The sequence below is a fragment of the Zingiber officinale genome, chromosome 4B, assembly GCF_018446385.1.
Source record: "Zingiber officinale cultivar Zhangliang chromosome 4B, Zo_v1.1, whole genome shotgun sequence".
Classification (NCBI taxonomy): domain Eukaryota; kingdom Viridiplantae; phylum Streptophyta; class Magnoliopsida; order Zingiberales; family Zingiberaceae; genus Zingiber; species Zingiber officinale.
The window spans coordinates 50,001,506-50,028,669 of NC_055993.1; the positions used below are offsets into that span (position 1 = coordinate 50,001,506).

A 27,164-nucleotide genomic window follows, 5' to 3' on the forward strand; every position below is an offset into this window, starting at 1 on the left:
TTTTTCCTTCCCTTCTCGCCTCGTTCCGTCTGCGTCTGCCGAACTCTTCTGCGTCGCCAAACCTGCATTTATCTCCTCGGTGGCATCCCGGGCCTCACTTTTTTCTGTTACCATGTGCTCGTCGCTGAGATCCGCCCACTCCTTTGTCTCTGCGTTAGGCATGCCAACCTCCTCCCGCCCTCTTTCCCGCATTCACTCGAGCACCTTCCTTGCCCCTGTTCGGCTCCCATCCCATTCCATGCCTGCCCCGCCGACTCATCCCCACTCCCCTCCATTTATCCCTCCATCCGTCCTCCCAACTCAGGGCTACTGTCGTTTCCAGGTCGTTGTCGATGGCGGTCCATCGGATTCCTAGCCTCCGGATCCTTTTCTACCTGTGCTTCCCTCTCTTTGTCTCCTTCCGCTTCTTCCGATGCTTCACCTACCCACCGGAGAGCGCCAACCCCTCGACCCCTTCCACTTCCCAGGCCGCGCCGACTGCTGAGCGGACTACTAAGAAGCTGCGGAAGCCATACACTATCACCAAGTCCAGGGACAGGTGGACGGCCGAAGAGCACGAGAGGTTTCTCGATGCTCTCTTCCTGTAATTTTCCTTTTCCATCGCTTATTATTTCCATGATTGAGCTTAGTTTTCTTTGTTCTGAAAATTAATTTCATGAACATCTTCTATGTATTGTGATCCTGGATGGTAAGGCGGTAAACACGTTGCTTAATCTGGTAGTAAAAGAAAGTTGGAATTTATCCAGAAGTTGAAGATCATACATGCATATGTTAGTTGTGTGAGAATTTATCAATGTAATCAATCCATTAAAAGCACTTTCATCTCCTACATAACATTCAGAAATCTATATCTTCACGTCATCATTATTAATATAATATTTAACTTACTTTAGGGTTAATTAATCAATATAACACAACCTTTGCACCTTACTTCAAATTGATCACAACATTTAAATTTTTTTATTTCTAGCACAGCATATTCTTTTTGCTTCAAATACAACACACATTTAAGTTTTCATCTTCTAATTTTTATTTCACCCCAAGGATTTGATAAATTAAACTCACCCCAAAGGTTGCAAAATTGTAGTAGTTTGTTCCTTAAGCTAAACACCATTTGGTAAATATAATGGTAAACAATGATTTTTTTTTTTTAATTTTGCCCCTATAATATACCTTGTTTTTTCGAAATGCTTCTAGAATTTTAAAATGATCAAATTTCCTTGCTATATATTTTAACTCATATCTTTTTGTCCCTTGAATATTAACACCATTATGTTATTGACGAGAAAATGACATGACATAATTACCAAGATAGTGTTCAATCAGATAATTAATTAACAATGTTAATGACTAATAAAGAAAAAAAACTTACTTGCAACCCAAATTGAAAATTTGAATTGAATTGGCTCTAATTTTTTTTTTCCAAACAAAGGCTCCAACATATAATAAATTCATATGGATCTAATTTTATATTTTTATATAAAAAGAAAAAAAAAATACTCAACATAAACAAATTTTCTATATGATAACTTCTTTGTGACATTCTATAACTATATTACATATCATATACACGGTTAAACAATTAAAAGATAATTTAATTAGCTCATTATGATGTTATATAATATATGTGATAATCTGTTCTAATGTTTGTATAAGATATAAATTCTGAATCCATAGTTGAATTATCTAATTACAGAATTTAAATTTTGAATTCTCTTGCTTATAGTTGATCGTCCTATTTCAATCTATTAGATATTTCAATAGAGTAAAATAAAATATTGTTAGAACGTTAATGGTTTAGTTGGGGGAGTGAATAGTCATGCTAATTTTGCTCAAATAAAATGAGCAAAAAAAAACTCATATGCTATAATACAACAAAAATATATATGAAAGGAAATTACAGTGCTAGAAAGATGATATAATATATTAATTATGCTAATTCCTAATAGTAAGCAAAAAAACTCATGTCTAACCCAAATTGAAAAATCACATAAAATTAACTCTAATTTTTCTTTTTCGAGAGAAAGCATATAATATATCATATCCAGTTTTCTATTTTTATATAAAAACAAAAAAATACTCAATGCAAGCTAATTCTCTATTTTAAAAATTATTTGTGACTTATTCTATAACTATATTAACAGACCCACTTAGTGGGGTAAGACTTGGTTGTTGTTGTCATTCTATAACTATATTGCATATACTATATAGTCAAAAAATTAAAATAATTTTCCCATGCTTTGTTGGTAAATTTTATGTTTTTTATGATTACATACCATTATAAAGGGAAAATGCCTAAATGTTTCATAGCTAAAGGGAATGCATGAGTTTTGAGATATTAAATGCATAATACTTACCACTTAACTAATATATTATTGTGTTCATTCCCATGTATTGGTATTTTATCTATCACATGTTTGATGTTTTGATATATGTTAAAGGGGAAGAAATTGTTGAGGTTTAAGTTAGAAAATCTACCCCAATAAAGAATAAAGCCGTCACCTCAAAGGTAACTCAACTCGAAGGTGGAGTTTCATGGGTTGTCCAAATCAAGGGGATTAGATTTTATCTTTATTAATAATATAACATAAATATCCCAAGGTTTAAAATTTCGAGCCATGTTGAAATTTTAATTTATGGTCGGAACGATACTATTTTAGTATCATATTGTGTTGTACTGATATGATTTCGATACTTTTTAAAAGATAAAATAATTAATTAAAATATATTTTATTAATATTTGATTGCTATAGATGCTTACTCATGGTTATATTTGAGGTGTTGAATGCTGAGTTTAAGTTTTGATATTATCTCATGAAATTTTTGATGCTTATTGAGTAAAGCTGAAGTCCACCAAGTAGACATGACTCATTAGTTTAAATTAAACCAAATATATATAAAAGATAAATTAATTCATCAGTACAACAACAACTAAGTCTTATCCTATTAAGTGAGGTCGGCTAAACTTCATTCACGGTTAGAAATTTTATTTATTATTTTTCCTAGCAATCTATTTCCTCGATTTTTTTCTTTGTTTATCTTATGGCAGATGGACAGAAAAAAAAACCATATCCTTAAAGAGGTTAATAGGTGTTTTTCTCTTTGTTTATCCTTGTGGTTGGATTATGAGAGAAAAAATAACGATGAAGTAGGGAAAAATTAATGATGATGGAGGAAAAAATTAAGAGCAAGAAAGCAATTGGAATTACTGTTTAAAAAAATAAAAAATAGAATAGGAGAAAAAGAAGAAAGGAAAAATAAAAAAAGTGGTCGATCACAATAGCTTGCCTCCACGAGGTTGCGACCACACACGACCTTCGTGACCTTGGAGCTTCGAACCCATACCATTGTCAGCCAGAGGGCAAAATAGTAAATTCCGCTCGTGTTGATTGACACGGCTCGACATTTTTTTCCATGATTTGAAATGATGAGGCAATATATTTTGGTGCCTAAATTAATTTGGGAACAGTTTGGTTCATTAGGTTACCTTCACGGTCAAAGTGTTAACTATATTTTTAGGTTTTATTCCCTTAGTGACATTCTAAGCCATAGAGGATCCATATGATTTATCCCTTTGTCTTGGTGGAAACCTACCTCCCTTTTGAAGGTGTAATGACCTTATCCTTATCCTTAGGTCGTAGCTTGTAATCCAATCCGGTCTTGTTGTTAGCTTCCCTTTCTCTCTCTAAGATTATATCTTGTTATTTAGAGCCATCGGTAAATTGTCCTCATGTTATCAAGTTTAATCTCAAGTCTTGATTTTCTAATTCTAGTTGCTTAAATTTAGACTTTTCATGCTCGGTAATCATAGGAATGGAATCTATCTTAGCCTTTAGATTTTCTAATTCTTTTTCAAGGGTTGTGGTCTTTTTCTTGGATTCTTTTGAATGTTCAGACAAATCATGCAATAAAAATAGCAATTTATCATGAGATGAGTCTTTTACCCTAATGTAGATTTTCCTTCTCATTTAGTTTCCTCCCCTTTCACTTGAGTTTCCCTCTTTTTATTGCATTTGGGTACTTATACTTAGCTTCCCTTCTTCCTCATCTTAAGGTGCATACATAGTCTCTTGTAGTGCCCCTTCTTTTTGCAAGCATATCCTATTTGGTTGTTTTGTCTTTGCTTTCTTTTTTGTGTCTTTCTTCATGGCTTGGAGTGATGGAGCTTGATTCTTCCTCTTCTTCATGTGCAATATGTTTAGGTGGATTCTCTATGGGAAGATTTAGGTCTTGAATCTTCGATTCATTGATTATGGCTACAAGTGCATAATGGTTGAAGGGTCTTGAAATGTGCACCTCATCATAATTTCAATTCTATATTACAGAAATGGACATGGATGCATCATCTTTATTTGATTGCATTTATGGAGCTCTTTCATGTAACTCCATAAGCTTCTCCATATATGTTTAGCATTCTTTCAATCTCTTACTTTCTCCAACTTCTCCTTTGAAAATCCATCCATCAAGATGTTTAATGCTCTTTTATTCTATCAAGGTGCTCTTGGGTCCATCTCCCTCTATTGATAATGTTTTCATGATTGACCAAGGCCCTTCAAAATCTTCTCTAGTGCTGCTATCATTCTAAAATTCTTGCCATCCTCATCTTCTAATAATCGAAATTAGTACCATTATGTAATGGAGGATGAACACTAAACTAGTTGACCATGCACTTGAATGTCAGCTTAACTCCTTGAGCACCCACTTCAATACTAATGTTGGAATGTTGATGATCTATCTAGAGAGGTGAAAACAGGATGCTCGATTTTTTTTTTAAATTCTTGCACAATGCAAAGCTCAAATAGAATGATTACTAACAAATTTGCATGTGTGATAATAATATGATGGAAATAAATAAGAAAGAAAATCAAAATGCTAATAATATGATATAATGTGGTTTAGAGGCCCTTCTCCTTTTCCATTTCCTATGAAGTGTCTGGTGTGTCACCCCCGAATGTTCCATTAATTCATCCTTTATTTGTGGTAGTGGGATAAACCTCAACAGAGAAGAATGAAATGTTTCTAGAATTTCTCAAAATGATAAGCTTCAAAGTTTCTAGAATTCTCACAATGATGAGCTTCAGAGCAATTGGTGTAATCCTCAACTAGATGCCCTTTAGTTAAGATAGATTTCCTCACCTAAGATCCTCAACTAATAACGTGCTCACTTCATGTGGCCTATTAATCTTGTCTTGGCTAAACTTCTATTATTGCTAGTGACTTTCTATCAAACTATTACAATCCAACATAATGCTTCTAGATGCCCTTTAGAAACAAGCAAACTCCCAAACACCTCACCTAATAATTAAGGATCTAACTCTAGGTGAGAAGATTATTATGTAAAAGAGCTTCAAGTTGAAGGATGAAATCTTGCCTTTTCTTCTAATCAAAATCCTGGGAGTGAGATGGAGATGCTTTGCAATCTTTAAATGCAAAGTGAAATTTTCTCAAGAATATAAAAAGAATCCATTTGACATGTTTACTTTCTTGAAGAAAAGATAAAAATTGACATGTAGCTTTATTTTATGGGGAAAATTATATGATAAAATGGTTCATCATTTTGCATTATATTAGTTCCTCACACATATACCAACCTTTCATCTGCAACTCAATTCACACATTATAGTGATTTCAAATTAAATCAGGAATTGATCATTTTATTCTTCTCACTAAAGCCAAAAAAATCTTTTTCATTGCCTTTTATCGATAAGTTATTTATGTATTAATATATAATATGAACTATACTATCTTACTTGTTCATTTATAGCCTATTCTTTAAAATAATATTATTTTAATCTAATATATTGGTATAATTTAGGTGGCTAATTAAAAAATTAAGTACTTTTTGAAGGGATATTCTCTCTAGTGATTTTTGTATGACCATATATTTACCATGTATGCAGTATGCTCCATGTACATAGGGGTGGCAAAAAAATTGATGTATCCATTTTTATGACTCAAAAACTAAACCAACCCATTACAAAGATCTAGTTTTTTTTTTTCTTCAAGTTTTGGTATTCAATATTTTACAATTTGGGTTTTGGAGTTTCTGGGGTATATATGAAACTTGAAGAACCATAACCAAACTGCTATTATATATAATGTATACTATCTATAATATATTAACTAAATTATATCTCATGTAATTAATTAATAGTTTTATATTTTATGTATTATCAAACACGTTTTGAAATCTTGTACCATGTAAGATGAAAATGTCAAAACGTATCATTTCGGTAAATTATGGAAACTTGATACCACTTGGTACCAAGTTTCAAAATCTCAAGCCATGTAGTTTCGTCCTTTGATTGGAATGTTTTTGATTTAGTAGTCGACGCTCCAATGCATGGTGTCAGTGACATATTGTAGGTTGAAGGAGGAAAAAAATGAAGCAAAAGGAGATATTGTTTGTGCTAAGTGGTATCGAGTTTTGCTAATTTATTGAAATGATAAGTTTTGACTATCTTGCTCGTTTCGTCTGACATGGTACAAGATTTAAAATCATATTCGACACAAATAGTATTCCTTTCTATTCTTCATCTCCTTCCTCATTCAACCTCCAATTCATATTGGCATCATGCATTGAAACATCAGCATGATACTGGAACAATATTGTTCTAGTTAAGGACCGAAACTTTGGTACAGCTTGAGATTTTGAACTTTGTTATCGAATATTTATTGAATATCTGATTATTATAACCTAGTTAAGTTTTGAGGAGATACATAACCATGACTTACTTCCCTTCTCCTTGTGACTTTATAGTTATTGTTTTCTCCTTCCATCAACCCATAATCTTGTTAACAAGATTGATCAATTTGATTCAATTGTATGTCGCTGTCTTTTGCATCTGTTCTCCAACTTTGTGTCTCTTTCCTATTTGATGTCCCTCGAGCAATCCTTCAATATTTAAAGGTTGTAAACGTGATTTTTCTTTGCTTAAAACATACACCCTCTACCCACAGGTTTGGTCGTGATTGGAAGAAAATTGAAGATTTTGTTGGCACAAAAACTACAATTCAGGTACATTTTTTTCCATACTTTCCATATCTGCTGCAATTCTTTTGCTCTCATGCAACCTTGAATTCTCTAATAAGATTTAATATTACTTGAACATATCTTTTATAACTGGGAAGTTTGTCAGGTAGCTAACATCCTCCAACTCAAACTCCTGGATATTGAATTCTCCTTTGTACTACCAAGAAGGAAAACATTAAATCATGTTTTTGGAGTTCCTGACAATTCTGTTTATTCCTATAAATGATGTTTTCTTTTTTGTTGGAGATAATAACTTTACTTTGTGCGCTTATTTTGTCTTCTATCTTCATTCTTTTGTTAGCTTTGCCCAGATTTTTTTTTGACTTAATGGAGTGTGTTGTTAATTTATATCCTAGAAGCAAATGTGTTTTCATTTTTTACCTCTTCCTTCAAATTTTAAGGATCTGTTTATCAAGTGATTTTTTTTTCAAAATTATTTAGTCATGAGTAAGATGTATTTGGCCAACGATGGAAAGGTTTGTATTTGCAAATTTGTTTTGAACTAATTAACTTTGTTGCATCAAACTGCATAATTTGGTCTTATTTAGTTCCTCATTGTTCTTTATATGTTTTCAGATTCGCAGTCATGCACAGAAGTATTTCCTTAAGGTACAGAAGATTGGGTTAGCTGCCCATGTGCCACCTCCACATCCTAAACGCAAAATGCCTCATTCAAACCAACGGAACACCCCCTACAATGGTTTGTATGTTCAACATATTTAAAAAAGTATGTTATTTTGTTTCTATTCTGTTGGCCTTGTATCAATTTTAACATATGTTGGTAGATATAGTACCATTGCAATCATCCGTTGCTTGCCCTTCTTCATCTTCTCATATTCTATCTGCACGCACTCTCTGGGACAATACCTCCCACAATATAAATTACTCATCCAATGAAGCAAACTCCTTACCTGCTTGCTATACCCTTCGCCCTGATACTGAAGGTATTACTCATTTTCCTATTAGGAGAAACATGCTTGAAGTTATTCAGTAATAATTTCTTTTATCAACTTGGTAATGTAGGTGTCAATGGTCTACTAAGCAAAACTAGCATCTATAACCAAAATACTAATTGGAGTGGAAATTTAAGTGGATGTTGGCTAACTGAGAGTGCAACAATGCAAAGAGACCCACATTCTTCACAATCAGGTATGTTTTTTCAGTTTCTACAAACCCTACTTGTAATTCTCAATAGATTCATACTGCATTTTGAATTAAGGGTATTAGCTTCTCTGGAAAATGCATGTGAATAACTGATTTTACATGTCGCTCTCATGGCCACTTACAAGTAAAATTTTAATCACTAATTTTAACCAATTTCAATATATATGCTGTAAAATATCATGCTTATCAAGTTCAATATACCTATTAAATAGTCCATTATGGACCTAAAACATCAACAACTCTAAATAATTAATAATTTTATATAAGGTCTCTTGCACAAAGCAGGGTAAGACTGCATATAATGGATCCTTCCCTAGACCCCACATGGTGGGAGCTTCGTGCACCGGGCTGCTCTTTTTTTTTTTTTAATTCATTTAAATTTATTGATGGCCTTTTACATTGTTAACATAAAAAAGATGTGAGCTTCTCCATTTAGCTTTACATTTCGTTTTCATGCATGTACTATTCAGTTACTGCTCTCAAGTTATAGATTAAACAATGGCTTAACTGATAATACTTAGTATTGATAACCTTTTGTTGAAAATATGGAATGTAATTATATTATAAATGGAAGAACATATTTATGCATCCTATATGCATTGATATGCAGTTATAAGAAATGATTGGAAAATTCAGAAAAGTAGAAGCTCTTTCCCTCTTACCATTTTTATTTTTGTTGTGACAAATTGAAAGCCTATTAAAACTGATGGCTCTTTCTGGTTTATCGGGTTACCTATGCATAATCTATTTGATTCCCCATTTCTGACAGCGTAGTTAAAAGATTAGCCACTCAAATAAATAACTATGCTAGGAACTTAATGAGAAGCCTATTGCCTCGTGCATTTTTTATAACTTCTAAGCTTTACTCTATCATCATTATGAGCCCATTACTGTGGCTTATCTTCTTGATAAAGGAGATTGTTCTGGTGTGGGTACTTTCCAAATCTTAACAAGGACTGACATTGAAAGTTTTCAAGCAAATATATTTATGTTTATTTCAATATCTGTGTATCCTCTATATACAAGTCACATACTCCTACTTAAGGAATCAAAATTGCCTAATTAATTATAGAATATCTCCTAATTAATTATAGCAAATCAAATCAAATCTGCAATAAATAATAAATCTGTAATAAATCTTCCAAGATTGATTTTACTGCCAAGATTGATTTTCCACACTCCCTCTCAATCTAAGTAGTAGATGTTTTGCAACTCAAGGATCGTGTTCATCTCACATAGATTAGGTCTGAACAAGGCCTTGGTTAGGATGTCAGCTGCTTGATGCTTTGATGGAATGTAGTTGAGGGTGATTGATTTATCTTTAATTTTCTCATTGATGAAATGTTGATCAATCTCCACATGTTTGGTACGATCATGGTGAATAGGATTCCTTGCAATTGCGATAGTTGACTAGTTGTCGCATAAGATTTTAATAGGGCTCGATGTCCCAATTTTGATATCATTTAGCAGCCGCTTTAGCCATAGCCCCTCACAAATACATGAGGTTAGTGCTCTAAATTTAGCTTCTGCACTACTGCTAGCAACCATAAATTGCTTTTTTGCTTTGCCATGTCACTAGTTTCCAGACGAAAGAGCAATATCCTGATGTAGATCGTCTATCATTTGGAGATCCTGCCCAATCAACATCAGTATATACTTCTAAAGATTTGCTACCTGATTTCTTGAACATAAGACCCTTCCCTGGATCTTTCTTCGGGTATTTCAATATATGATTCATTGCCTCCATGTGATTTATAGATGGATTACTCAAAAACTGACTGACTCAACTCACTGAGAAACTTATGTCCGGACGTGTATGGGTTAGGTAAATCAACTTACCTACTAACCATTGGTATTGCTCCTTATCTGCCTCTAATTTATTAGTTCTAGGCATAAGCTTCGTATTAGAATCCATGGGGTTTTAGCTAGCTTGCACCCACTCATTCTGTTTCACGCAACAAACCAAGAACGTATTTGTTGCTTCGTGCTACCTCCATTCCCAAGAAATACTTTAAGTGTCCCAAGCCTTTGATGTCAAATTCTTTGCACATGAGAGACTTGAGTCTTCTAATTTCATCCCCATGATTTCCTGTTTGAGTAACGTCATCAAACATACACAATCAGAAAAGTGCCTTTTCCATCTTAGAAATACTTCATGAACAAGCTGTGACAACTTGTGACTAAGAGTACCATCATTCTTTAAGACTTTTGTGAATTTTTCAAAAAATATTTCATTTGATTTGGAATTAGGGCATGAAGATGAAAGATAAAAGGGAAGAAGAAAAGAACGCAAGAAGAAGAAACCTAAATCCTAACTGGAGCATTTCCGTCTGTAGCCGCCGTTGCCTGAGTTGCGTCGCCGTACTCATGTATGTGTTTTTATATTCTTCTTCTCTTCTTCTTTTTCTGTTGTTATCTTCTTCTCTTCTTCTATTATCTTCTTTTCTTTTCTTTGTTTTCAATTTTTCTTCTTCATTGACTTAGAAAAGGCATATGATAGAGTTCCAAGAGAAATTATATGGAGAATTTTAGAAAAGAGAGGTGTTAGCGTAACATATATTGAACTAATTAAGGATATGTATGAGGATGTAACGACCAGAGTAAAGACTTCAAGTGGAGTAACTGAAGCATTTCCAATAAAGATAGGGTTACATCAAGGATCAGCTCTAAGTCCCTATCTTTTTACATTAATTATGGACGAACTCACTACACACATTCAAGACACAGTACCGTGGTGCATGTTGTTTGCAGATGATATTATTTTGGTAGATGAGACACGTGAAGGAGTAAATGCTAAGCTAGAATCTTGGAGGGAAACACTAGAAGGGAAAGGTTTTAAGCTTAGTAGATTAAAGACGGAATATATGGAATTTAAGTTTAGCAATATTAGAAGTAATGAAACAATTGTTAAGATAGGAGAGGACGAGTTGCCTGGAACCGAGAGATTTAAATATTTAGGATTATTTTTACAAAATGATGGAGGGATTGAGAGAGATGTCTTACATATAATACAAGCAGGATGGGTGAAATGGAGGGGAGCGTCGAGTGTTTTATGTGACCGTAAAGTACCTCTTAAACTTAAAGGTAAGTTCTATAAAACCGCAGTTAGACCTGCTATGTTATATGGAGCTGAATGTTGGGTTTTGACTCGAGCACCTGAGCAGAAGATGAGAGTTGCAGAGATGAGGATGTTAAGGTGGATGTGTGGACATACGAGGATGGACAAAATAAGAAATGAGAGTATTAGAGAGAAAGTAGGAGTTGCATCTATTGAGGAAAAACTCAGAGAGACACGTTTAAGATGGTACGAACATGTACTTAGACGACCAATAAATGCTCCAGTTAGACGATGTGAAACTATGATAAACATGCATATAAAACGAGGAAGAGGAAGACCAAAAAATACTTGGTTAGCAACAATAAAACAAGATAAAATTTATTTAAATATAGATGATGATATAATAGGAGATAGAGCTCAATGGCGTAAAAGGATTCATACAGCCGACCCCACCTAGTGGGAAAAGGCTTGGTTGTTGTTGTTGTTGTTCTTCTTCTTCTTCTCTTTGTTCTGGTATCTTCTTTTCTTCTTGCTGAGTTGCTGGTTCGTGTTCTTGCTGCTGTCCGATTTTGTTATTTTTTCATCCTATTTTTCCATTTTTTGTCCTATTTTTCTATTGCTATTGATTTCCCATGAAGCTTTCAACATTTGTCTTTAGTGTGCCCTTGCTTTCGATAGTAGTCACACCAAGGTCGTCCCTTCTTTGTGTTGTAAGTGGGATTCCGGGCAGTTAGAGCACTTGCTTCAGTTGACTTAAGAGGCTGAATTTCAGGATTTAGATGTCCCAACATTACCCGCATATGACTTTCTTCCCTTCGAACTTCTGAAAATGTCTCTCGAAGACTTGATACTGGTTTTGTGCCGAGGATTCTGTCCCTTACTGCATCTAGCTATTGATCAAGTCCCATCAGAAACTTAAAAAGTCTCTTGTTCTCCACAAATTTCTTGAAATATATTTGATCTTCAGAATATTTCCAGTTATTGGTTTCAAAGAGATCCACTTGTTGCCAATAGCGAGTGAGTTGTGAAATAAGTTGTCACTAGATAGTTTCTGTGCTTGAAGTCTTGGAGAGTGTTTTCAATGTGAAATAATTCAGCAATGTTGTATTGATTAGAGAAAGTATCCTGAACTACCTCCCATATATCTTGGGCTATTGTTAGCAATAGAAAATTCTCACCAGTTTCTACATCCATAGAACTGATTAGCCATGACATAACCAGATTGTTTTCGGCTCTCTAGATTCGGTACTCCGAACTGCTTATTCCTGGTTTTGGAACATTTAAGAGATAATCATCTTTTCCTCGTCCGTTGATGAATATCATTACATATTGTGACCACTGAAGATAATTTGGCCATTCAGTTTGTGAATGGTAATTGAACTAGAGATAGTTTCTAGTTGAGTTGGGAATCATGACATCATGGGGAGATTTGGAGCAGAATTGATTACGGAAGAGCTTGCTGAAATATGCTCGAAGTTTGACATGATTAACTATAGGAAGAGATGTTCTGGTCCAAAGAGATGGAAGTTGGTGATGGCTGGGCAAAAGATTTAGGGTTAGGGTAGCTCTGATACTATGAATGTTTTCGAGAAAATATATTTATGTTTATTTCAATATCCGTATGTCCTCTATATATAAGTCATATACTCCTACTTAAGGAATCAAAATCTCCTAATTAATTACAAAATATCTCCTAATTAATTATAGAAAATCAAATCAAATTTACAATAAATAATATATCTGTAATAAATCTGTCGAGATTGATTTTATTGCCAAGATTGATTTTCCACGGACATATCCAAATCTTAACCTATGAACCTAACTGAATCAAAGCATTTCTACATGGTTCAATAATGATTCAGCCAAAGTAAGGTTCAGACTGGGACTTTGACTCTGTTAATTCACAGAATGCCTCTTTCCCGTGTAGGAAGGTCGAGCAACAATACAAGAAGGGCTGAGAGTAATGACCGGCTCTCCTGCAACTTACGATTCACAGAAGGAATGGAAGATTAATCTCTTTCTCTCGGAAGGGCACTTGTAAGTGTATCCTGTCCCTTCTTTTATATAAGAAGTGCCAGTAAGGTACATGAAAGGAAAGACTGAAAATAAGTTCCATGTATATTCAATGAGAACAAAAGCAGTCAATCTTAGAAAGCAATCGGAATTCACTCTAATGGAAACTGCTGCTATTAGCAACTTCTCATTAACTTCAGGTGCGTAACCGATAAATATGGGACAGTATTAAATCAACAGCTGCAGGCTCTACACCTTATTGTATTAGAAGTAGCTCCACCTTAGGAAGTGGGAGAGGAAGAAGACAAGGAGCGACAGCGAGAGAGCCGAATCTTTTACATTTGGAGGGCTCGATTGACAAGGATAGAGTATCATAGGCTCGACTGAAAGGACAAATAACAGGAGCTACTGCTAGTGGGTATGATTGAATCGAGATTGAGTCCTGTTCAAATCCAAAGCAAATCCAGCTCAATCTCCCCCTAATACAATCCTCAGCTGGCTAAAACCTAGATTGGATCCAAGTACTACTAAATCTGCATTTAAGCTTGCTGGTTCATCTTTAATAATTTCTACTAGTAAACCACAATTAACTTTGTTATCCTGTAATAACCTCTATTTGGACCTAGAAATATAACAAAAGATGACAGAGATGGGAGGTGGGCTGGGCGTGGGGCTGGTACTGAAGTAACAACAACAGTGTTGCCAATGAGAGCATCCTATAGGAAGGGTTGTAGGTCACCCCTCTGGGCTGTTTGTTACGCAGAAGGAGTTGGGGTTATTGCTGAGAGCATATGTTGGATGCAAGGGAGATACCTAGCTACTAGCTAGGCATCAAAGTTGATCGAGAGTGCAAAGTAGGATGGAGAAAATCAGCAGCAGGAAGAGAAGGCGGAGATGGTTTGGGGCAAGGAGGAAGCTAATGTCAAAGAGTTGTTCAAATTTAAAGATTCAGTTTTGATACAACGAGATACAGCAACAGCAAGACTCAACAACTCTCCAAAATACAAATTTTACTAAATTGAGGGATGACTGGGGTCTCTTTAAAGGGTCAACACATGGAAAGAAATAACCCTATATCCAAAGTATTTAATGGAACTTAAAAAGTAAACTAAAAAAAACTTGGAAAAAAGATACCACTGATACTAAAATGACTCATCATATTTGGAACTAAGTGTCCCATTCTCTAAATAGCTTATTGCTCAAAATAAGAGTGTAAATTTATCTACATTTTTTTGACATGCTTAAAATAAAGACTTTATGAAATTCAAAACTTCTTAATTTAAAACTAGCAAATTTAAAACTTCCACATTAATCTGCATTTTTTTCATATTCCTCTCACACCTGGTCTATGGGAAATCTTTAAGGGTTTCACTCCCTTGTGAATATGGTGTTCATTTAATCATAATCTAACTTGCAGTTGTACCAGATTTTGCACAAGTGTATAGTTTCATTGGAAGTATGTTTGATCCAGATGTTATATGGAGCGTGGAACTATTTTTAGAAAAGATACAAGATATGGATCCAATGACTGCCAAAATTGTAAGTTTTTTAGAAATCGACAAACTTTTTTATGGACACTTTTCCTTCAACATCTTAATCCTCCTGTATATGAAATGTGTAGAATCCATATTGTTAATTTCTTTTCATTTAGAACCTTATTATGACCTATTTGAGGAAAACAAGTTCTAGATCTTTCTCATTCTTTGCTGACTAAAATCCTTCTTGTGACAGTTATAAATGACCCTTGTATTTGTTAGTAAATTTTACTATCTGAATAGATATTCTGCCGGGTAGATTAACCCATCGATTTTTTACCTGAAATCTGTGTTTCCACCCTAAGGCAATAAACTTTGTCATTTGAAGTATTAATATCAGGGTCTCCAGCTCTCGCTTAGAAACAGAGAGAGCGCACATGAAATAAAACCCACATCAGTAGGATTACATTGTTAGAAAAAAGATGAAACTTTTTCAAAAACCAAATTTAAGGGTACCTCAATTCTCCAAAAAAGTCTTACCTTAATCCTGGTTCATTTAAGCTAATATGACAATGATACAAGATGACCTACCATCAAGGTGTACAATTGTGCAGAGAATTGGTGTAAGTAAGGTGCAAAATAGTTGGGTTATGTAAGACAATTTGTTACATGTACTTGTGAAAAACATTTGCAAATTATCCTGCTTTTACAGACTCTGATGCACATGTCTAGATTATAGGACCAGTAAATTGAGTTTGTATTTTTATTATGCTTAGCATAAATAATTTTCTTTTGAAAACTTTGCAGATTGTGATGTTAATGAGGAATGTTGCTGTAAACCTATCCAATCCTGGTCATGAGTCTCTTGTGAGTACATTTTATTTTTCACGTTGTGGCATTTGAGTATTATTTATAATTTGGAACTTTATCTGAATTATATAACTTTATAATGAAAACTGCCCCCAGAAACATATTTCAATAGTATTATAGGCAAATCGTGGAATGAAATTTCCACATGCAGTCACATTCCAGAAATGTGAACTGGCAAATATAAAAATTTTAGTACCAAAAATCTGGGATACAAGATGAACAAAAATAGAGGTAGGTTGAAGAAATACAGTTGACAAATTCTGTGTGGCATAAAATATTTTAGAGTGGTAACTATAATAAATTTTTGGATATAGGTAGGTACTAGGAGTGTATACTTCACTGATGATTGATTTTCCAACCCATATAGAAGGATGGTTGAATAATATTTTGGTTACACAAGTGTTTCAGTAACATTGAAGATACTTAACTGAGACTGTATATGGATATTGAAGTTGCTTGTTCAGGTTTGCATTTCATCTCTGACATTTCAATACAATGCAATACTGTGTATTCATGGTATTTCTTCCTCTTTGATTTACTTCTATTGAGTAGATTCAATTCCACCTTGACAATGTATAATGTGTCTAACTTTCAAGTTTCCGAACATAATGTTCACTGCTTGTCTACCATGCTCAATTGTTTTTTTTAGGCTACCCCATTATGGGGCAGGAATGTTATAAAAAACATATATGCTACATATGGGGAGGGGCAGGGACATTGTAAAACTTTTATGCCCCCTTCCCACTCACCCTAGATGAGATTAAATTTATAGTGCATCATCCTATAATCTTGGTTGTTATTGTATCCTATATTCTTAATTCAGATTTTCTTTTTTCCTAGCTCGAACCTAATCTGCATGAAGCTTAATGGGGTGAATATGGAGAAGAAGAGTTCATCCACAACTCACCTCGTTAACAAGACCTTGTTTCTTATATAAGGTGGGAATAGAGAGGTAAAAAGTCACCCCATCCTACCCCATTGCCATCTCCAATTCATATAGACTAGTCCAAAATGTTCATTAAACCACTTGCACAATGGGGTCTAGCATATACATGGTGGTGAGACAAGGCTTCGCTTGCACTAGAGCTATGATGTTTTTAGAGATATGCACAATAATATTTTGAAGATCAAAGAACATGAAGAGAGGATCGAGGAAATCTTAGGGTTTAAGGAGCATGTGACATGACGTTTTATTTATATATTTCTCCAATAGTGATGAGAGAGTAGTCTAGGGAGGTCGATAGGTAATTCTACACTATTTGTGTATGACTTTCCTAGGTATGCCTCTATTTTGTTCTCATATCATATGTACTTACATTCTCTCGAATAGACATGTGCTTAGGATGAACCATACTATATTCTCATTTATTTATTTATATATATCCTACTGTTTATCATTTGGTTAGTCGTGGGAGGTTATCATTGTTAGGACCGTTGACATTGCTAGAGGAGGCGGGGAGGCGGGGGGGGGGGGGGGGGGAATGAATAGTGATTCGCTTCCTCAATTGTTGTTCATTGTGCTCCTCTACAAAATGATTAGTACACAATGAAAATAAGCACAAGAAAACACAAGCATATGAACACGAGATTTTATGTGGGTCAAAATCCCTAGCTACTCCATGGCCTACCGTCTTAGCGATACTCCACTCTTCTTTCTCCTTTTTGAATACTTTCCAAAGGCGGAGATACTTTTTATAGGATCTATTCTTATACAAGCGACACAAACAAAATACAAAAATGAAGATGAAAAACGAAATATAATGCAAATAACAATTTACACAAGTGTTCTTTGCTTTACTCATCGCTTTGGATTGTCTCTTGAAAGTCTGAAATGCAACAACACTTCCCCATCAAAGTCTCTAAGAATTGGTGCTGAAATTCTCCACAAAACCCTTCTTTTATAGCCTTCAGGTCGAGGTGGATTTCTGCATAACAGTCGACTGATAGTACCCATCTGTCGATTGCTCCCCTGAATTTGAATGTTGCACCTTTAAACAACTCATTCTAAATTATATTTGACCACAACAATCGATTAGTCGACTGATGCCAAAATAGTGTCGCAACGTTTAGAACATTCTGTTCGCTATAATAGTAACAATAGTTGTTCCACTCTATCAATTTACTGATCATCATCAGTTGAATTGATGTTCCAGTCGACTGATAGTACCCATCTGTCGATTGCTCCCCTGAATTTGAATGTTGCACCTTTAAACAACTCATTCTAAATTATATTTGACCACAACAATCGATTAGTCGACTGATGCCAAAATAGTGTCGCAACGTTTAGAACATTCTGTTCGCTATAATAGTAACAATAGTTGTTCCACTCTATCAATTTACTGATCATCATCAGTTGAATTGATGTTCCAAATAATTTATTTTATGTAACAATGTCATCAGTTGATTGCTCATACCAAATGGTCAACTGCTATACAGCTAAACCCTCTTAAACCTCGAATTTGGAATTTGGGTTTATCAGTCGATTGCTACTCTCTAGCAGTCGATTGATACCTCTGTTTCAACTTTACCAAGGATGAGTTCTCGCCTTCCATGGTATCGGTTGATCTCAATCTACCAGGATTTCCTTTGTCTAACTTTCAATTAACCTCGACCTGCCAAGACTTCCTTTGCCTAACATCCGATCAATCTTGACTTGCTAGGACTTTACCATTACGATTAAATTTGACTACTCAAGACTTCACCCCTAGTATCCGATTAACCTTTACCCGCTAAGACTTCACCATTATCTAGCATCCAGTCAACCTTGACCTGCAATGACTTTACCACTTCCAAACATCTGATCCTTCTTGATTTATTTTGACTTCCTTCATTGCCAAGTGTTTGGCCCTCCTTGACATATTTTGATTTCCCTCATTGTTGAGTGTTCGATCAACCTTGACTCACTTGAACTTTATGTCTCATTCTAAGTGTCCGGTCCTCCATTACACACTTAGATTTTACTTTTTATACGTGTCCGGTCCTCCATAACCCACTTGGACTTCGCCTTTGCCAATTCTCTGTTATATTTCAACCGCTAAGTGTTCGGTCCTTCATGACCTACTTGGACTTCACCTCTCATGTTAATTCCCTATTGGACTTCCAACCACCAAGTGTTCGATCAACCGTGATTCACTTGGACTTCTCTATTGCCAACTCCCTATTGGACTTTAGACCGCTAAGTGTCCGATCAACCATGACCCATTTGGACTTCTCTCTTGCCAATTCCCTGTTGGACTTTCAATCACCAAGTGTCTGATCAATCATGACTCACTTGGACTTCTCCACTGTCAAGTGTCAGTCAACCGTGACCCACTTGGACTTCTCTACTATCAAGTATCCGATCAACCTTAATCTACTTAACCTTTCACTCTACCATCTACATGTAAATCAATCTTGGTCAGCCTGACCTGAGGTCGATTGCACTAACAATCTCCCTCTCCAACAAACTCTCCTTTGACTTGAATGTCTCGCTCTCATCAACTAACATCTTGATCAAACATTGAAACTCAACTCGAGCCAACTCGAGCCAACTCAAGCTTGGTTAACCTTGACCAGAGGTTAATTGCAGCAAAAATCTTTCCCTTTTTGATATTTGACAATATGTTTAAGTTATACTAATTCATTAATCCAACATCCTATTTCTTATACCAAAGCATAAATGAAGGTTTCCTAACTTAATCCCTTCATTCTCCCCCTTTGAAAAAAAAATCTCTTCTAAATCCATTTTCTTCCTTGATTCCAAATGTCAACATCTCAATGGAGGTTCCCTATCTTCCAAAACTCTATCTCATCTTAGCTTCATTCCTTAATTCAGGAAGTCCCTCTCCCCTTAAGGAATTCATTACTTCTTCCTAAATTATTGCACAAACAATGTTTTGGAGTTCCTAAACCTTGAGGAAGTTCTGAAATCTATGTTGTGGGGTTAAAAATTTAATCTTGAATCTTAACCTCTTCTCAATTCCTTATTTTCCTCCTTGTTAACATCCCCTTCTCATTTTCACTAAGAAAGTTTCTAAAATCTATGTTGTGGGGTTAAAAATTCAATCTTGAATCTTAACCTCTTCTCAATTCCTTATTTTCCTCCTTGTTAACATCCCCTTCTCATTTTCACTAAGAAAGTTTCTGAAATCTATGTTGTGGGGTTAAAAATTCAATCTTGAATCTTAACCTCTTCTCAATTCCTTATTTTCCTCTTTGTTAACATCCCCTTCTCATTTTCACTAAGAAAGTTTCTTTTGAATACTTATTCAAAATATTTGAGGGTTAGTGATATCTAAAATACCTAAGAGTGAGTAAATATGATTGAAACAAATATTATAGTTTTCTAAGAAAATACTTGTTATTTTCAAAGAATGATACAAAATGGAAACCATTAAAACATTCAATGTTTCACTCTAACTTTGTATCAATATTTATCAAAATCAATTTCCAACCATGATCTATAGGCTAAATGTACAAGACTTTTACATTAGCTTTCCCCATGATTAGTCAACACAAAATCCATTTGATTTGATGAAACTTATCTCATTTGGATCCATCAAATAAACACCTCGAACTTAGCTCATCATTCTATTATCTTACTTATGTCTAAATATCTCAATACACACATGTTATCCTATGGTTCTAATGAGATGTAAAAATATTTTTCTCTGAACTAAGAGATCATGCATATTTATTTAGACATTTCTAATTTGACCATCCTACCTAGAATGTCAAATAATGTCATTTATTCTTAATTACATGAAATTAAATTAATGCATGTAATTGAATATGACATACATCAAATGCATACTTAAAAAAAAAAATAACATACTCTGAATGATGCATGTATGACATAGCATGACACTATTAAAAATCATGTATCAAATTTAAAGGCACTACTATCACGACAAGATTTACTCATGTATGACATGATGCCACAGCATATATCATGACACACAAACATGGTAAGCATAAATAACATGATAATGTAAAGATGCCTAATTCTCTAATCCAAGCGTCATCTTCTAACATTATGCCAAATATAAAATTTAATATAAACGGACAAACTCCCAAGAATGTGCCAAAAACTCCAAACTTGGCACACTTTTGGACTCTATTCTACTGTGTCAATATTTGATCAACTTAAGAACTCAATTCTTTTTTGACACTCTACAAATCTTCCAAGATAAGATTTTAAGTTTCAGTCTCAAGATATTGCTATAATTTGAAACTATCCTAAAATGTCAACTTTACCATGGTTTGGTTAACTACCCTTCCAATCTAGATTGACACATTCTAAACCATCTACTATGAAAGGATTACATTCTTAGGAATCCAATATCTATTGGAACTCCTTCGGTGTATTAGGTACTCACTAGGGATAACCTCCCTAGATACCTTTCTAATATTTTTAGGCTCTTAAAAACCTTAGCCATGCTAGTCTCATCAAGATCAACACTAGGGATAATATAGAATTGTTCTTAGATTTATTAACATTCCTATTTTCATGATAATAAATACAAAAGTCATAAAACTTACTTCAAGCATGCTTCTATCATGACGCAAGGGAATTTCATTATAAAATGATGCCTTAGAAGCTCCCTCTAAAGTTTGAGCTTCCTTCCTTGTCTTTACTTGGGTGGCTTCCCCATGGACATTGATTTCAATAGTGTCCTTGTTAGTTGCATGAAAAGCATACTATACCTTTCCGTACCATGGGTTTGGCTTTCTTTGTCTTAGGTGCCACGTGTCTTCTTCATGGTCAATTTTAGACACTTGTTCTTATAATGTTCCTTCTCCCTATATTCAAAACACATGATATGATCTTTATTTTTATTAAATGAAATCGTAATACCTTCTATGGTTGTAGAGGTGGCATGTGCTTCATCTTCATTGGCTCCGGATGTTGAGGGTTCCTTTCGTTCCAATGTCAATTGCCTATCCTCCCCCTCAAACCTTAAGGCAGATGCTTCTTCAACCTTCTCCATGTTGAATGTTGAGCACCTCTCAACCTCCGAGTACTTGTTCTTGAAGCAATGAGTCTTCCTCGGACTCATCCTCATCTTGTGTCGGTGATGGACTTTATGTTTGGCCAACTTGCTCCATAGATCTCTTGCGTGCTTGTATTTACCTAATTTACATAGGATGTCATTAGACACTAAATTAGTCAAAATCTTTATTTTCTTCTCAGGTGCCTTGGATCTTTGGACTCGCTCCTTCGTTCATGTTCCCTTGTTGAGATGTCTTCTTTGATCTTTTAGTGTTTCAAATCCTTCCATTAGAGCAAACCACTGCTTTATATATTCATTTAGAAGAACATCTCCGTTCTTGCTTTCCATTGAGCAAATCCCCCTAATCCAAAAGGCAACAGAGCTCGAATGTCATATCCAAATCAGTGTCGAGGATCTATTCTGAAAGCACAACTTCTAGCATTGGCTCCTATGGTAGTCAGTTCGATGAAGAATGACCTTGCTATAATACCACTTGTTGGTATTGGAGGACTTAGTTTACAACTCTTCATTCTTCCGCCTAGCGTTGTGCTTGAGGTTGTTAAGCTTCTTCAAAGTGTTACGACTCTGATACCACTTGTTAGGACCAGTGAATAGCAATGTGCTTCACTCAATCGTTGTTCGTTGTGCTCGTACTCCACTATCCTTTCTCCTTATCGGATACCTTTCGGAGGCTTAAAAACTTCTTACGAGACTTGTTCTTATACAAGCAACCCAAACAAAATATAAAGATGAGGATGAAAAATAAAATACAATGTAAGCAATAATTTACACAAGTGATCTTTGCTTTTGCTTGCCGTTTGATTGCTTTGGATTGCCTTTTGAAGGTCTCGAATATAGCAACACTTCACCTTCTAAGTCCAAGAATCGACGCCAAAATCCCCCATGTAACCCTTCTTTTATAGTTTTTTTGGTGGGGGTGATTTTTGCCTAACAATTGACTAATAGCACACATCAGTTGATTGCTCTACTAAATCGAACATTTCACCTACATAATGGCTCTTTCTAAGTCAACTTTAACCATAAATAATTGTTTACTATAATTGATGCCAAAATAGTCAGTGCCACAGTTGAGTTCAAAACATTCTGAACTTAGGCAAAGATTAATTAGATGATTGTAGTCAACGATCTTGTTGACTACAGAATGTTTTCAGTCTAGAGGTGGTTGAGTCGACCAAGTACTCAACTCAAATACATTAGCCAACAAAAAAAAAATATTTCTACTTGGTACTGAGTTTGAAGTTAAATTGACCAGATCGCTGAGTTGACTAGGTAGTCAACTCAAACAAAATGTTTTTGTGCGTGGTTGAGTTGATTAGAGAGTCAATTGATATGATTCAATTAACTAATATTATAGTGGAAAAGTTAGTGAGAGCCATTGATATGACATAGTTGCACAAGAAGGTTGGATGACTCTACTGATATGGATTCTTATCGACTAGTTGGCATCCGTACAACACAACAGTGCAATCAAGACTAAGTAAAGGTGATGAAGGCTTATATAAAGGGAGTAAGAGGATCTAATGTTTACGAGAATATTAAAAGAAAAACATATAAGAGGTTTCTCTATCTCCAAGAGAAGTTTGAGAAAGAGAAATTAATGGGGCTTTCAAGACTTATCCGCCGAAGGATTATAAGCCATAGAGTAAGAATGAGGGTTTTGAATCACGTAAATCAACATGTTAGCATTTATATTTCTTCCTTGTTTTACTTTGCACTACATATTCTTGTCTAGGTCTTAATTTCAAGAAAAATCACTATTCACCCTTCTCCTCTCTAACATACCAACCATGTAACATATCAATTCCAACATTTTTTAGAATACAATAAGATAGTTCATTCTTTTGCAACGTACTATCAAGGAAGAGTTTGTGGTCTACCTACTTCCAAAGATTGGGTCGAGAAATCCAACCACCAGAGTCTGCAAATTTAGCTGTTGAGCTTCATCTGTATGAAAGAAAATGATGTTTTGTAGAGAGAGAAGACTTGTTGTTTGCTAATTTTTGCTTAATTTTATGCAATTCTATCTATTATTTGAAATATTGTACTATATTGGACAACACAATATAATAAATTTCCGAAACTTAATATTACTCAACACAAGTAATATTTTTTGTATAGCAGTGTCAATCATGTTGATGCATATCATGTCATGCCAATACTTGATATCAATTGGTATTCTACAACATCAAGATGATCGAAGATAATGTTTTAATTTTTTTTTATTATATGCATACAAAATAATGTCCAAATTGTACCATTCCATATAAAACACAAAATTTGAAGTTTAAGTATATAGTTGTTATATCTCCCTTTTATTTGTCACCACCCTCTTCACCCTCTAATTCGTCACCGACATCATGCATCAGAACGTTGGCATAATATAGACAAAGTTTGTTTGAGTTAAAGACCAAAACTCTAACAGCCTCTAGATTTTTAACCTTAGTTCTATCTCTAGCGCATTCCATTGTAGCCTTTCTATAAACATGTCCTTGCCCCTTATAGCTGGGCTACGCTTAGGTTTATTCTAAGCCATGTGATTTCTTGGGCAATCCCGAACACACCAATTCAAATTGGTTGTAAAACTTGGGCCAAAATCTCACACGTTGCATTGTGCCACACGTGTCACCATGGTTGATGGACCATCATGCATGATTAAGGTAGAGGGCAATTTCTAACATGATAATCAAATAAATGCACCATGGTCTATCGACCGTTATGAGTGACTAAAGTAGAGGGTGCCTTCCAACATCATAATAAATCAATAAATGCATTTAATATGATTTGTGATGATGAAAGGTACTCTAACAATGCACCACATAAACCTCATTGCCATTGTTCCTACTTGTGTCACAAGGATATGAAAATTATGTGCGTGCACACATCTTTGCAAAGGTGCTCATTCATATGCTTTGAATATGACCCTATTCAACTCTACCCATGGTACACAATGTTGGATTGCTGGTGCCGGTGTGGTAGTGGGTAATACCACTCTTTGTTTGCAATATTAGTTTTCTAGACACAACAAAATTAGTAAAGGAAATTAAAGAGATTGAGACCTACGATAAATCACTGGAGGTGAAGAAACCTCTTACAATAAGTTAAGTAGATACAACAATAGAAGAGCAATGAAAGCTAAAAATAATAGAGCTTGGGTGTGATTTTTCTGATTAAGACTTGTTCTTCTTACAACCCCTCGAGCCCCTTTTATAGCCTTTAGCTCAAATTTACCTGTTGGCTGATCTAGTGGCCATTAGTTGTCTATCACCATCAATCAATTGATCTTTAGATTCTATCTATATTGTGTCGTTGATCTTTCCATCACTGGCTCTATTTCAAACGGTCATTGTAGTAGTAGTCGATAGATTGAGCTCTATATCCAATCAATTTCTCCCATCGATTCTTGAACTTATTATGCTTCTTATGTGGATGCTAATCGACTGTGCTAGTCGACTATCGAACTTTTTATTCGGCTTGTCACAACCCTACCACCAACAATCGATTGAACCTTACCCATCAGTCGATTGTCATAGACTTAATATCCCAAACAACATAAACTTAGGGTATTCGAATTACCAGTCGACTAGAACTCACATATCAGTCGATTGATATATCCTTAATACCCCAACTAGACCAAACTTGGAGTGTGGATCACCAATCAATTGAGTCTTACCTATCAGTCGACTAATGTATTGACTTTGATCAATTCTAAGGTCGAGTCTGTCTAATACACAAGCTGCGCCCCTTAGATGCTTTGAGCCTATAGCTCCTCCTTAGCCATCCTTCTCGCCTTTGCTTGCGTAGATCTACTTGACTTGCTATGTTCCGATGTTCCTCATCATGCGGTCCCTTGGATGCACCATGCTTCTTTGATCTTATTATGGACCTTGAGCCATCAAACCCTCATAACTTGTGTACTATGCACAACTTAACACACATATCAGATCACCACAAAAATTAACTAAACCCTTTGCCAATATCATCAAAATCATCAAGACAAAGGAATGACAGTCCTAACACAAAATCATATGGGGCTTTCACTAGGTTCACCTTTAACCAAGACATAACTTCATACTGAAATTTATATTTAGATGTATCAATCTCCCTTATTTGTGATTGAAATTTTACATGAGAATCCCAAATGCTTTGAGATCTCTTTTTCTTCTTCTTCCTTCTCCATGTTTTGAAAACCTTTCCCAAAACAGCATTCGAAAATAAAAATTGCAACACATTATCATTGAGGAACTATAAAATTGCGGGTTATAGGGAGTGTCTCCCTAATAAACTTTTTTGCTAACTTTAAGCCCTTCACATTCTTACCACATTGTGGTCAATGTAGACAGGGTGCTTTAAGGTGGCGATTAGAACATCTATTTTATTTGGTTGATATGTCAATAGCTCAGTGTTTTTTCAATAATACTGATACCAAATGGTTTAGGTAGCCATTAAGTGACATAAGAGCTTATCTATTCCAACAAAAATTTATACCTACTTATTTTATTTTTTGACTTGATAATTGTTTTGGCTAATGGCTTGTTATTCATCCAACAGCTAGGTTGGTTGGGCAACAACGACGATGTGAATGCAAAGTGACAGTGGCTGGCAGACCTGTCTCTTTTGCAAAATCAAACATATAAGCCTCCTATCATCTCAATAAGTTGCTGATACATATATCATTTCTTCCTCTACTCTATTTTGTCATCGCTGTAATGTTCTTCCTTGTGAACAGAGGAGATGACATGGAACGTGTAAAAGGGCCACCGGTATTAACAAGATGCTTAAGGCATGGACTTTATTATGGTGCCCAAACCCACTTCATGTTTGATGAAGAAAGACTACATTTGCATGTGATTAGATGATCTATTCAACTGTAATATTGTGACAATTGTTGCCTTGGCGTTGGATAACTTAGCTATTTTCTGTTTGTTTTTGTTGAAGAAGAAACCATATTGGAGAACTTGTGCTTATGGGTGTAGCATTTTGTCAAGACACGGGTGACTACTAGCCATTAGTGCAAATGGCCAAGACATAGGGAAGGTCATGCTCGGTCACGTTGAGTTTCGACCCCAAGACCTCATGTGGTAACACCCCATGCCTTAACCATCGCACCGCCCCGAGGGGACGAGTCATGTCTTTAATCAAGCTGAAAGTTATTATAGTTCAAATTTTGGTTTGTAGTCTAGACGGAGGGTGTGACGCAGCCAAGGATGGGAGGCACTGTTGTGCCTTTTAGCATGGGTATACAACTATTTCTCTCTGTTGAACCTGAAGAAAAGTTGTAGATCTTGAAATTGTTGATGCAGCGGGGCCGACAAGAGGGGGGTGAATTGCCTGCCAAATAAAAGTATATCCTCCTCGGATTTTCAACTCAAAAATATGCAATAATAATAAAATAATAAAACAACAAGACTTAGAGAAGACCAGAAGTTGACTTGGTTATAACCAAGATGTCTGTTAATCCAAGGCGATGAAAAGTGCACTAACGATCTCCTTTTCTGAGGGCGGAGAAGCCTTTTACATACTAAAAGCTCAGAACTATTGCTTGGAATGGAATACAAGAG

The 27,164-nt window shown here is 35.2% G+C and overlaps 1 protein-coding gene across 2 annotated transcripts; it reads left to right on the forward strand.

Moving 5' to 3' along the window:
* LOC121977540 (protein REVEILLE 8-like) lies at positions 1 to 26,568 on the forward strand. 2 transcript variants are annotated; one of them, XM_042530058.1, is made up of 8 exons: positions 2 to 583; positions 6,961 to 7,018; positions 7,610 to 7,733; positions 7,819 to 7,977; positions 8,057 to 8,182; positions 14,686 to 14,807; positions 15,551 to 15,610; positions 26,155 to 26,568. In XM_042530058.1, the coding sequence occupies exons 1-8, from the start codon at positions 333 to 335 to the stop codon at positions 26,194 to 26,196; spliced, it is 942 nt and encodes a 313-aa protein (XP_042385992.1). In that variant the 5' UTR covers positions 2 to 332; the 3' UTR covers positions 26,197 to 26,568. The 2 variants fall into 2 exon arrangements, with proteins under 2 accessions (XP_042385993.1, XP_042385992.1); XM_042530059.1 differs by lacking the exons at positions 15,551 to 15,610; positions 26,155 to 26,568 and adding an exon at positions 13,183 to 13,292 and having other exon boundaries at positions 1 to 583.
* Positions 26,569 to 27,164: the final 596 nt, after the last annotated feature.